Raw genomic sequence first — 13,654 nt, 5'->3', positions numbered from 1 at the left:
ACTGCACGTCTTAAGGTGGCTTTGTTTTGTTTGGCTTTTTTAACTATGTAAATTACTCAGATCCATAGGCTTATATAATTGAATCCTTTTACTGTGCACTGTTCTGTAAATTTGAAGTAAGAAAAGAAAATCTCACTTCTCTTGACAGTACAGTGTTAAACAATCTCCATGCTTTACTCATTTTTACCACATAATCTACCCTGCCATTCTGTATAAAAGTTAAATATGCCTCTAAAAACAATGTTTTAAGTGTATAGAACCAAATTTTATATGCATTTATGTGAGAGGTAGGACAAAAAAAAAACAAGCACTGTGCTTCAGAATATTTCTCTACAATTGGATACCCAACTCTACTATGTACTAGCAATAGCAGTAAAGCAAAACACAGCGTGACTCAGACCATACCAAAGAGAGATTACTGTTCTACAGAGAGGAAAAAAAGATAAAAGAAAAAAATGTTAATTAAATTTTAAAAGAAAATCAAGAACTGCCCATTTTCCTATGACAACAAAGGAAAAAAGCTTACTTTCTAAGGAAAAGTTCTTTTTTCTCCTTACTAAAACTCAAAAGGTCACAAATCAAATTTTTCAAGCTTTTTTTCCAAGCAGCCCTTTAAACAAGTCCTTATTTAAAATCTGTCCTGAAGATATCTGATTATGTTCAATACTGCTCATGTAAGGATACTTTCATTAAGGAATTACAGAATCCTAGAATGGTTTGGGTTGGAAGGGACCTTAAAGTTCACCTCTGCCATGGGCAGGGACACCTTCCACTAGACCAGCTTACTCAGAGCTCCATCCAGCCTGGACCTGAACCTTGGTGCACTTCACAGAATTTATAAAACAAAAGACTAATTCTAGATATTTATCTTTCTGAAAAACACAAGAAGACAGAAGAATTACAGGAATATATTGACTGTTCTTATTTATATGTATCCATCAATAGCCATGGCATATTTGGATCCAACCAAAATTATATTTCTGTTAAGATCTCCACTACCAGCCTCAAAAACCATATCCTCAGTAGACAGGAACATAAACACATGAGGAAAGTTCAAGGCCACTGTGGAACAGCAAAAGAGAAGATTAAGCAACAAAGCTTCTCTTTTGAAAAATGTTGCAGCTCCAGCTATTGCAGGAACAGCCCACAGAGCCTTGTCAGGCTGATCAGAAGGAAAGGAGCTGATTTTCAGTGGAGCTGATGTGAAACCAAAGGTCAAGTCTGAAACAGATAAAGGTCACAGGCAAAAAACCAAGGGAACCAACTACTCACATCAGCTTAGAGGAAAACAACACATCAAACTGAAAGTGAGCATTAACTTGGACTTGTAATCACACTCCTCCAATTCTAAATATCCAAACTCCCAGAACAATCTCCTCAAGTGACCTACAGATATGGATTCCTACACAATCATCTGGAGTTTCCAAAATGTGGAAACATTATTTCCCTGTGCCTCTGTGAAAAAATCAAGTTGAATAAAAAACTCACTCCATTCAGTAGCAAAATAATAATTCTTCTTTCAGCCTAGAGCATGTGAAAACATTTTTCCTGGCAAGAATTGCATTACATTTACACTTGGGGAAGAGGCAGGATTATAAAAAAAGACACTTGGAAAGTTATGAGCATCCAGATTACCTGACACACACAACACAATTGTATCTCTTCTCAGTATTTGTAGCTTGAGATGTATATACACAAGAGGTTATGGTGAGTATTTTCTAATATATGTCAAGAGATACCAGTCAGCCTTACAGACTTTAAGTTACTTAAGCTGCCTAAATTGCCACAAGCAGCTTACACAAAACGTCTGCCATATTCCTTTAATAATGGAAATCTAAAAAATAAATCCCCAAATTCAACTGTGAAGTATATTCATGCAGTTATGAGATGCAATGCTAACTTAGGGAGAGGAAAAAAAATTACTAATAGGCACTAAAAACGTTCTTTCCTAAAATTCAAGGTCTCAGACAACACTCTTAACTATAAGGGGCCTGCATAAATTACAACACAATGTGTCCTCCTAATTCCATGATCAAAACCTACAGTGAATAAAACCAACATTCAACTCTCCTAAATATACTACAGAAAGGATGAAACAACATCTTAGGCCAGTGGACATTAAACACTAAGAATTTGTAAGGGGGTAGGGAACTGTGCTCTTAATTCATATTTATCTTAAGAAAAGAAAAAGGGATTTTTTTTTCTGGAATTGCAATTATGTAGCCACATTGAATCTTCAAGTCTTGCAACTAAACATCTTCAAAGCAATTTTACTTACACTCTTAGAAAAGAATGGAGGAAAAAAATAAAAGGTAACAGAGGAAGAATTCTCTAAATACCAAAAGACACTACCTCTTGCACCAGAGGCTACAGGCAACTGATGAGAGTATGTATGTGATGTTCACCTGGTTCTAAATATATATTTTAAATACTTTGTTTTGATTACAGTTCTTTCAACCTTAAATACAGCCTGTTTTGAGGCTACAGGTTAGACTAGAGCACCCCAAGCATTAATAAACCCATTGACAGACATCTGTCCACAGCAGCACAAGTGTAGGGAAAAATCACCAGCTCCTGTTTCAGGGCCTCATCCACTACCAAAACAAATAAAAAGCATTTCTGTGCAGTCACCAAAACATTCTTTCTACAAATAAATTGAGGGAAATAAAAACAATCGTTTCAGACTTCACCAATCTGCTTGTTAATGGGAGGGATGGGACATCACTAAGCAGTAAAACAGCAGTAAATTTCACCCCAAATTTAACAGCAGTAAAATTCACCCTCAAATACAGGGAAACTCAAATTTAATCTAGCTAAACAGTTTATTTATAATTAAGCAAACCTAAATTAAAAGCACAGTATAAACAGCAAGTTTCTAACAACAGGCAAACAGATGTCTTTGGGGCATGGGTGGGATGTTTCAATAAACAAACCCAAACATATCCACATGAGAAACCAAGAAGACAGAACCAATGCTGGAGACTCGGTGCCCAATATACTCCTCTGCATTATTTAAGAGTAGCTACTCCTTTTTGCCCAAACACTGGACATTACTTAAGATAAATTCATACTTTGAAGGTTTGGAGCCAAAGGTATCTGTTTCTATGTCTTGAAAAGAAAGAAATGTTAGGGAAGCTGAGGTTTATTGATAATCAATGAAGAATTCTGAATGTTAACTCCTATCTCCATCTGACTTAAACTAGTGTAAAGCTAAATCAGTTCAGCAATTTACTAAGAGTAAGAGCCAAGTAAGATCAGCAACTGAAACTCAACATAGAGGTCTGAAAATGCAACAGGAAGAGTCCTGTACATCTCTGCTGTCAGAACAGGGTGGGAGCAGTGGAGGATGTGCCTGCTCTGACATCCATGTGAAACCCTTTGGCACCTCCAGGATTCCTGGGCACTCTGCTGAGATTAATGGCTGTTATTCAGAAGTCAGCACCAGCTGCTGCCAGAGTAAGAAGTGCAAGCCATGGCACCTCAGGGCTGAACATCTGGGAATGCTGCAAACAGAGCTGCATGTAAGTGATGAGGAAATTTCAGCTGCTGCAGAGTCTAGCCAGGCCTTTGTGTGTTCTGCCACTGTGTTCTTCGTATTAGATACAATTCAAAACCTCAATTCTACATCTATGACATCCTGTATTACTTAAAACTTGTCTGGAGGAAATCCAAATACCACTATTCATAAAATGGCAATGAAATCCTTAAGTCCATCAGTTCCAAACAATGCCAGGGAGTCTTTGGGACAAGTGTTTTGATATTTGTTACAGGTGAGGCATTGAGTATTTCTGAGATTGTCTAAGGAACATCACTGTATAGGGACATACCTGAACTTCACTGAATATAAATATGAACTGACACACACCATTTTTAACTGAAGTGTGAAGTAGTGATAAAATATTTACTATGGATAGAAAGCAACTTTTACTTTAACCTACTATTTTGCTTACCCTGTACAGAAAAAAATGAGGCATGATAAACTTAAGGCCAAAAGAACCAAGGTGCAAGATTAAGATGGATCTTAATATGTGTTGCTTCATATTTGTGTTGTATTTATTAGCTTATAAAATTAACATACATATTAAAATTTTCATCCTGATAACAACTGCTGTGAATTAACCGACTGCGCTTTTATTTGTGACAAGCACCAGAGTCAGTGGAGATTAAACTCTGGTCTTCACCATCCAAAACAAGCATCATGTTTTAGAAAACATCTACGTGAAATTCTATCAGCAAAATGAACCCTGGCCTGCAACACTTTAATAGCAAGAACTGAAGTAACTTGGGCTTCATCTACCTTAGGTTCAACATTTAACTTTTAAATACAGTTTTACAGATTAACTTATGAAGCACACAAATCTTGAATTCTGTAGAATGCACTCTAAAAGGCACATAAAGGGCATAATCAAATCCACTAAGACCATAATTAGAATTATAACAACATGTTTATGTTATAAAGCTCTTCAAGTAAAAAGCTAATGTTCTTTTTTTCTATGAAAAATTCTAGAAAGCATAAATTAAGTTCTAGCACAGCACTTTGATTTCCTCAAGTTCTTTTTCCAAGGTCAGAGTACAGTTTGACGAGGGTAATCTGTAATAGAGGAAACTCCCAGAAAACAAAGAGCATTGCCAAGAATCCAGTTATTTTATCAAGGCAGTGGTGATATATTTCACTTCCCGCTGTCCACACTAAAAACTCAGAAAAAGTCAGCTTTACTTTAAGTAAATGTCACAGATAAAGCACATCTATATAAGATTAAAATGCACTCCTCTCAGTGAATTAGACATCCACAAAAGCTGCCTTACCCTAAATAACTGCCCCAGGTTTATGGAGCTAGAACTGATGCCTTGAATTCCCAGCTGCCCACCACACTAAGAAATGTGACCACGAAATGTGCATCACTGCTGCAGGAAAAACTGCATTTACTTTTAGAAGCTCAGAGGTGCAAATACTGATTTTGAAAATACTGCCATATACACTGTTAATTACTTTTGAAATATATATATGGTGTATTTTCTATATCAGTGTGAGCTTCTTTCTTATACACAGAAAACTCAGTGAATGCAAGGAATTAAGCACAGGGACACCATCAGAAACTGACTGCCTTCATAGCAAAACCAGAAGAGGCACTTTGGTATAGAAGAAATCAATCTGGCATTCCTGCTTTTAGTCCAGGACTTCCCATCAGTCATCAGAACAGTCTGAAACTGGCTGGTTGAGCTAAAGATCTAAAACAGGAAAAATACACATAGAAACAATTCAATTCAATACCTGTTAAGATAAAGTAGTCTAAAATCAACTACAAAGACTTGTTACAAGCCAAGTCTGAGAAAGAAATAATACTTTGGTTACGGAGTGATTTAGCAATTAATGAAATTACACAAGTCTTTGTACAATTAGTTAAATTGACCTTGCAGGTCTACGAAATTGAAAACAACTACTATGATAAAAAATTAAATTTACACTACTATCCATTCATTGCTGAACAACATGTAACACAGCTTTATTTTATTAAATTTAAAGACTTTACCCTCCTTGAAATCCACAGCTAAACAACAGGTCATTTGAGGCAGTAGTTCAAAAGAATGCTCAGCTTGAAATAATTAACAAAAAAGTTTGAATAGTTTCAAATATTAGTCACTATAAAGTTTTGACAGTGAACACATATTAGAATTTTTTTAAATTGTTTCACCTTATCAAAAATTTGCACCCATGAAGTAACTGACTCTACCATAACAACAATAAAAACTGTCCAATACAGAAGTTACTTCTGATGTAGCAAGAGTAATTAAAATATTTCTGATTTTTGAAAGCACTACAATCATTTGAGCTAAGCATCACTGGGGACAAAAGCAGGTGTTCCACAGGATGAAAAGAATATTTTCCAACAGCAATCTACAAAAATCCATACACTGCTGTATGTTTACATAAAATTGCAGTAAAATTTCTCCCTCAACTGACTTGCTTTTCTAACAGATTTCACATGAAACCATATAATTATGGCATTCTTGAGAAGGGGAACTGTTTATTATTTTTCCAGAAATGTTTAGAAAGTGATGGTTACATGCAAGTAGCCTACTAGATTTAGGAAGGAAAGCTGAGAACTGAAAAGGCAAAAGAGGAACAGCAGAGTTGAGAGCTGAGATGATTCTGCTCAGCAACAAACTCAGGTCTAACAGTCTGCAGGTCATGCAAGTGGTTAATGACCTCCATTAATGTAGCAGACCTGGCACAGAGGATGAGAAGCTACAGTTATTACAACAACAACAAAAAAAAAAAAGAATGATGTTTGCCTGCAGCACATGATTTAACATGGGCAGCAGCAAAGGTTGGAAACTTCTCCTTTCTGATTTTCATCATTGTAACAGAACTAGATTAACACATGTAACATTTTCATTTCCATCCATCAGTAATTACCAGCACCAATTACCATACGAGAAGTCATACAGTGATTACATTATAATGAGAGCAGTGAAACAGAAGGATTTAACACCACTGTCTGAAAGGGTATAAACAGTAACTACTACATTTAAGGATATGGGAACATTTGTAAAAGTCACAGCATCATTGTGCCACGCCTGGGACAACAACTACCACGCCAGAAAGCAGGAGGCTGTCAACAGTTAACCAACACCTCAAAGCAGCCCCTGCTTTGCCTACAACCAAATGCTTCTCAACATGTTCAAAGTCCAGCTGTATTATTTTTAACTCGAATGGAGAAAACCCAAAGAGTTCTGCAGACACCAATCACCTTTCCTAACAATGCTCCTTATGTAACAAACCTAGCACTGGAGGCCACGTGCATTCTCCACAAGGCACTACTTAGGAGCTCCTAGCAGGACCAAAAAAAAAAAAATAACCCTCAAAAAACCAAATCCAAACTTTTCAAAAGTAACTAAACAGGTTAAACAACACACTCAGACTTCTATATTGCCATGACAACTCAGCATGCATTCACAAGGCAGTAGCCTTCAAGGTTTTAAATCAGTCTTTAATAGAGTCAGAATGGTCTGTATGGAATTCACATAATCCCAGAATAGGATTGGGAGGAACCTTAAAGACCATCCAGTTCCAAACCCCTGCTATGGGCAGGGACACCTCCCACGAGACCAGGTATTAAAATTCTTAAGTGCAGAAAAAAGTCCATCAAGTTCTATTAAACAAAAGGATGTAGATACCATTCCACGCTTATGCTAAGCCAAGGAAATTCCAGCAACTGGGAAAGCAGACTGGAGGGAAAGGACTGCTCTTCCCTGCTTTCCTTGCTTTTGCATCTTTCTCAAAGTGAGCAAGCACCAAAAGATCCATCAGGATAAGATTCATCTTCCCCTAAGACAACCTGACGCTTCAGTAAACCAAACATGCAAAAAGCCAACAGCACACCACAAAAAACACAAAAATCATTGAAAAAGCCTTTGCCTTCCCAAACGTCCATACCTGTGGAAGTGCAGTATTGAGCTGCCTCTGCAAGGAATCCCTCTCATGGCCAACCTCGTGTAGCTTGCCCTGGGTGAGCGCGAGCGTCTCCTGAGTTTCTCGGAGCGTTTCCAGCAGGCGATCCCTCTCTTCCAGCATGGACACCATTAACTGCTCAAAGTGGGAATCAGCATCTGACTGCAACGGGGAGCCTGAACCGTGGCCTCCATTTCCCCCGGTGGGAATCTCGGCCTCACTGATGGTTGGCATCACCTCACACATCATCTTGGAAACAAAACGAGACACAACAAAGGCCAGAAATCTCGGTCAAACAAATCTAAACAGGAACTTTGAGTGCTGCCCATAATACCCACTTAGCTCTCCCCACGATAGCATCAGTAAAGGCTGCCAGCACCTTGGTGTTTGCCACTATTTCATTAAGAGTGGAGAAAAGGTACACAGTCAACTTAATCAAGGCTTTGCTTCATAATGAGAATCTTGTGACTTCTTGCAAAACCAGATTTTTGCAGCTACGTCTCAAACTGTGACTTCGTTTTAACGGATTTATGTTTTTCTGAGGAGTAAACTGCTGCCGAGATCTTTTTTAAAAAAAAGGTAAGGCATGCAGCCTGACACCAAAAATTATACACTTCATCCAGCAAATGATTACACTGCACATTTTGGGAAACATTACCTGCTTCTTCCACTGCTTCAAACGTACAAAGATTGTATCTACAACAGTACTTTGAGCTTGTGTTGGCTGTAGAAGTTTTATGGTGGTGAAAGTAATATATGGTAAATGAGTGGTAAATCCAAACAGTCCAATTCGGAAGATAAAAACATGTAAAGGAAGATAAAAAGCAAAAAAATCATTATGAAGTAGTAGCAGCTGCCAATGCGGACAGCAAAAGTAAAGGTAAGCAAAAATAATTGAAGGTAGAGGATGAACACAGTTAACAATGCAAATAGGAGCACTGCACTACTGGAAGTGAGCACACAACTGGGAGCACCTTTGAGAGACCCTAACAGATCCTTACCAAAGCTAAGGCATTAAGGCTTTAAAAACTATGGAAAAAACCCACTCGTATAATCACTGAACACGGAACCAACAAGAAAGTTCTTCAGGCAATCTCTCTCAAAAGCACAAACCTACAAGAACTTAAGGCAAAATCAGGAAAAACAGCTCCCGAAACCTCTCAGGTACCACAAACTCTGTTCTCAGCCTTAAATTTCACACTCGCATCTGGAAATTTTAAAAGAACAATTCATTCTGAGTCTTACTGTGGGTGCTCTCAATGCTTTGAAAGACTTGGAACAATCTGAAGTGCTTTGTAACATTTTCATGCATGATTACAATAAGCCCTGAATTTTCACCACTACGTTATTTACCTTGCTCAATAAAACGAAAAGGCTTCGAAAACAGGCCCCAAGTTTCCTGCAGCACCAGGTCTTCTCTGTTTTAGCAGTTTTCTGTTATCCCCCAAAACCCTTTGGATTGCAAAGCACCCATCCAGCTCCAGTCCAATGACTGTTTAATCTAAACACATGAAAAGAAAATAATAAACCTGCCGAGGAAAGAGAAGATCCAGTAAAAAGCAGCAGCTTCAGCTAACTCGCCAAGTCCCCGGCACAGAAGAATGTGAAAATAAACTGTCTCAGCTTCCCATCCCTCTATTACTGGCCCATAGGTCCTGCAACAGCTGGGATGGAGGAATCATGTGCTGACAAAAAAAGAAAAAAGGTAGTCCGATGCAGAGATGCAACAAGCTTCAACAGTTCATCGCTCATAAATTCCACTCAGGTCACAATCGCATTACTAAACAGAGTACGGACAGCAGGGGAAAACAGCACGAGCTTTCTTGTAGAGGATTTGGAAAAGCCTCCCTTCTTTTCTCTTCTATTAATTCCAACGGGAAGCTCTCCTTCCAGTTCCCTTCGTCTTAGTTCAAACATTTATAATCCCAATGCAAGACGCTGGCGTCGCTTTGGAAGGCGAGCAGGGAGCGAGACCTGTTGTCTCCTCAGCACTAGTCCCGCAGACGATGCTCCGCAACCGAGAGCGGGCAAAGAAAGTACCCGGCAGCTCCGGGGGCACCGGCCCGGTCCCGCCGCTCCCCTTCCCCGCGGAGGGGCCGGCTAACAAAGCTGCGGGCAGAGGACGCCGGGCTCCCCCGCTGCCCCCGCCCGTCTCGGGGAGCACCGGGCCGGGCCTCCCTCCTCGCCTCGCTCGCTCCTCGCCGGAGGCCCCAGCGGCGCCGGGAGCGCGGCCGGCCCGGGCCCCGCGCAGCGAGCCCGGCCGCGGAGGCCCCGGCGAGCCCGCCCTCGCTCCGGCCCCTACCAAGCGGCGGGGGCTCCGCCGCGCCGGTACGGTCCCCTCGGGCCGGGCCCAGCTCCGCCCGCCGCCGCCGCCGCCTCCACGTCCGTGGTGGCCGGCGCGGGGTCGGCTGAGGCCAGGTGGGTGGTGCCGGCCGGCCGGCGGCGCCGCCACGGCCTCAGGGGGCGGCAGAAGCGCTGCGCGCCCGGAGAGCCGCGATCGCCGCCGCGGCCCCGCCGGTCCCGGTCCCGGCCCCGCTCGCCGCCGCCTCCTCCCGCCGCTCCCGGCGCGCTCCGCGGCCGCGCATAAATCAGTGTGGCGCCCACAATGCACCGCGCGGGGCGGCACGGCCGCTCCTGCCCTGCTCCCCGCCGCTGGGGACCGGGGTTCGAGACCCGCTCGGCGCTGCCTGCCCTGTGAGCGATACCGCCGCCGCCCACGCTGCCCGCCGCGGGGGAAAGGACGGGAAAGCCGCAGCGGAGCCCCGGGGCGGGAGGCGTGCTCGCTGAGAACTGGGAACAGGGCAGGGCTGGAGCGGCCCCGCAGTCGCAGCCCGTGCCGGGGCCTGCGTGTGGCGGCAGAGCCCGGCAGGGCGCGGGGCGGGATCGCAGCGTCTCGCCCGGCCCCGGCTGCCCCAGCCCGCTCCCAGCGAGCCCAGAGGCTGGGACCTGCTCTGGGCACCTCGATTCGAAAGACCAGTTAGGGGCTGGAGCGAGTCCAGAGAAGGGAATAGAGCTGGGGAAGGGTCTGAAGCACCAGGAGAGGCTGAGGGAGCTGGGAGGCTCAGCCTGGACCAAAGCAGGAGATATTACCATTCCATACAATGCTCTGAGAGGAGGTTGTGGCCAAGTTAGTCTCTTTTCCCAGACAAGTGATAAGACAAGAGGACGTAGTCTTGAGCTGCCAGGATGGGCATTAGGAAGACTTTCTTCACAGAAAGGGTGGTCAGACGTTGGAATGAGCTCCCAGGCAGGTGCTGGAGTCACCATCCCTGGAGATGTCTAAAGAAAGACTGGATGTGGCACTCACTGCCATGTCCCGGTTGACACCATGGTGTTTGGTCATAGACTGGACTCAATGACCCCAGAGGTCTTTTCCAAGCTAATCCATTCTGTGATTCTGTGGAGGGGAGCTGCCATGTCCTCAGCACAGTGAGGGGCAACTTCTCTGACATAGCCTGTTCTCCACAGGAAACTGGGTTTGGCTACATTGACTATTATTTTTCCAAAACACCATAGAAATGTTTTTCCACTTGCATTTCTATAGCTTTTACTCTCTTCCTGGAGCCTTCACCATGCCCATGAGTTGAAAGTTGAAGCCTGCCAGGCAAAGCTTAGAAAACTCTCTTTCCTCTCTTTGCATTTGTGATACCACCTTGAATAAAGTATTTGCATTTTGAACCCTATTGTTCCTTTTACAGTGGAAAGCTCTAAAAGGCATCAAGGGCCCATTAGGCAGACAGAGGCAAGTCATGCCAAAAAGCAGCAGTCCCTGCACAGAAGGATTTACAGATTTGTGGCTGGATTATGTGGATTTATTTGTGAACACAACATCTTGACACCTAGCACTGGATAGAAAGGATCACTAATGAATCAATCTTCCTTTTCCACATATGAAATTCTTTACACGTTTACTACACTGTGCTCTTTCCCTTTGGTATTTGAGCCTTTAGAGTGAATTCAAGTGACATTTTTTAAGTTTTCCCTGTACAGCAATGAGGTCTAGATTACTTTTTTGTTTTTCCTCCTGAAGTTTCTAATGTAATCCCATGACTCTGGGAACTGGAACTTTGAGGGAAAAGCTAAATATGATGAGGCACGTTCAAATAATGAATTCTGCCAAATATAGATCAGCACAGATTTAAGGCTGAATGTCTGAATAAATGAGGTCTGACTTTTCAATGTAGGAAGAGTAGCAAAAAGATTCCAAAACTAATAGTTATTAATTAACCTGTACATAGGTAAATGCTTTTATTTATAAGCTTTGATCCAGATTTTCAGTGGATGAAGAAGACTTCAGGCTAAGCAGCTGCCGAGGCAGCATCTTCAAAATATCCTGCTCCAGCAATACTAAAACAAGGCTGGAAAATAAAGTGGAGTTCATGGCTGTGTGAACACCATTCCACTTCAGCTCATCACACATAAAAAAATTAAATTAATAATGTTAGTAGAAAGACTGATTTGGCCTGATTTGATTTTTGTTTAACATGTGCATCAAATGGAGACTTTGTGGATGAAAGGGCAAAAGGTTAAAGACTGTAACGGGCACAGAGTTGATAATCTCTCTCAAACTGGACACTGCAATATATCCAGTCAGATTAACTGATCTCAGAGCCAGGTCATGTGGAATAAATTAATGAACCTCGGTATTCATGTAGATCCTAAAACATGGAATAACATTTTCTCTCAGTCTGGGATGCCTTAGAACGTGTGCTTTTCATTTGAAACTAAGTTTTGTTTTGTCCTTGAGTGCTTAAAACGAAAAAATGAAGATTTCTACCATTCTATAATCCTACTTCATTATGAAAGCAAAGAACCTAGGACACAATCCTGAATTGAGAATAAAAATGAACTCCGTATATGAATGTTCACTTCACCCAGTTTGTTAACAAGGCACAGACATTTGCATTCAGCTTGCTCAGCTCTTACATCCGTGGTTGGATTTCCCATCTAAGAGGCAGGAGGTTTTAGCTGCAGACCCTCCTCAGCCTCAAGGAGTTGTCACCTTTATCTCTGTCACCTTCAAATCACTCTGTACACAAGTTTCAGAGGAGGGTGGAAAGGCCAGTGGTTAGGCACTTTCTTGAGAAATGGGTTTCAGCCTCAGGTGGGAACAGAGTTCCCACAGCATGTAAATGTCTGCTGCATGAGAAGGAGGCACTGTAAAGAGACTGATATTTATTCATGCCCAAAAGGATGGCTTAGGCCAGGAGGGAGCCTACAGACATCCAGAATATCCTAGCTAAGGAATATGCCTCCCATGTGACATACTGCAAATATCTTCCTTAGGCACCAGGCTCTGTGAATGCCACACAGAGCCCACACTGTGGATACAGCAGAGTTTCTGAGGTGCCCCAAAAATATTTGAAAGGCCTGACTTTAAAGCCAATTGCTACTCCCATGCGCAGCCCACCAAAGCTGGGACCAGATCAGTGGGGAAGGCCAGGACTTGAAATTCTAGACAAAAAAAAACCAAATTGAATAACCAGATCTTTGCATAATGCTCTGTGCTGCATGAAATACACATGGAATGATAAAGTCAGAACTCCCAGGCTCTGCAAACACCAAAATATTTCTCAGTCCTATTTACTTTGTAGTACAAGGAAAACAGTTTCTTTTTTTTCTTTCTCCTGGGCATGTAACCCAGGATATACCATCCACCATGAAGAGCACCAGCAGCTCAGACCTTTTTAATTAAATGAGTGTGATGTCTCTTTTGTAAGTTCAGCAAGGGGTCTGGCTCCCTGTCCATGTCATTTAGTGAGATGTAACACTTGTGGATGTGTCTGGAAAGAGCCTCACATACATCAGCTGACAGCAAAGTAATCAGTCCAGAGACCCAGGTTAAATCTCTCTCCACTCTTTGCACCTCAAAAACCACACGCTGAAATTCAAACAAAGGCTGTTAAGAAAAAAAGGAGGGGGGGGGGGGGGCGGGGGGGAAAGGGGAAGGTTTCCTTTCCTGTCACATGATAAATTAGATCCTAATGTTTATCCAAGCTCAGCAAAGCAGCCAGCTCTTCCTGCCAGCCCGTGCTGGGGTGAGGTGTGGGGTCGGGCCGGAGCTGCCCTGCCCGCGGGCTCTGAGGACAAACACCTGCTGCCCGCCGCAGCTCTCCCGCCGCTTGCTCTGCCCGCTGAGGGCTTCACGCTTCATTTATGCCGAAATTTCCTCAGAGCCACCCCACGCTAACACAAAACCTC

General features: G+C 42.6%; 1 protein-coding gene across 4 annotated transcripts in view; it reads right to left on the bottom strand.

The window, feature by feature from the left end:
• The window catches only part of PPFIA1 (PTPRF interacting protein alpha 1), a 53,181-nt gene extending 43,631 nt beyond the window's left edge, over nucleotides 1–9,550 (bottom strand). For 2 of the 4 annotated variants that reach the window (XM_053944656.1, XM_053944658.1), the window contains exons 1-2: nucleotides 8,807–9,548; nucleotides 7,439–7,702 (exon numbers count right to left, since the gene is read on the bottom strand). In XM_053944656.1, coding sequence (XP_053800631.1) covers nucleotides 7,439–7,702 — 264 coding nt within the window. In that variant the 5' untranslated portion in view covers nucleotides 8,807–9,548. Of the gene's footprint in view, nucleotides 1–7,438; nucleotides 7,703–8,806 lie in introns of all 4 variants that reach the window. The other 2 variants (XM_053944654.1, XM_053944657.1) reach the window with 2 other exon arrangements.
• Between the last annotated feature and the right edge of the window lie 4,104 nt (nucleotides 9,551–13,654).

This window comes from Vidua chalybeata, chromosome 6, assembly GCF_026979565.1.
Source record: "Vidua chalybeata isolate OUT-0048 chromosome 6, bVidCha1 merged haplotype, whole genome shotgun sequence".
Classification (NCBI taxonomy): domain Eukaryota; kingdom Metazoa; phylum Chordata; class Aves; order Passeriformes; family Viduidae; genus Vidua; species Vidua chalybeata.
This window is presented reverse-complemented; position numbering and strand designations above follow the sequence as displayed.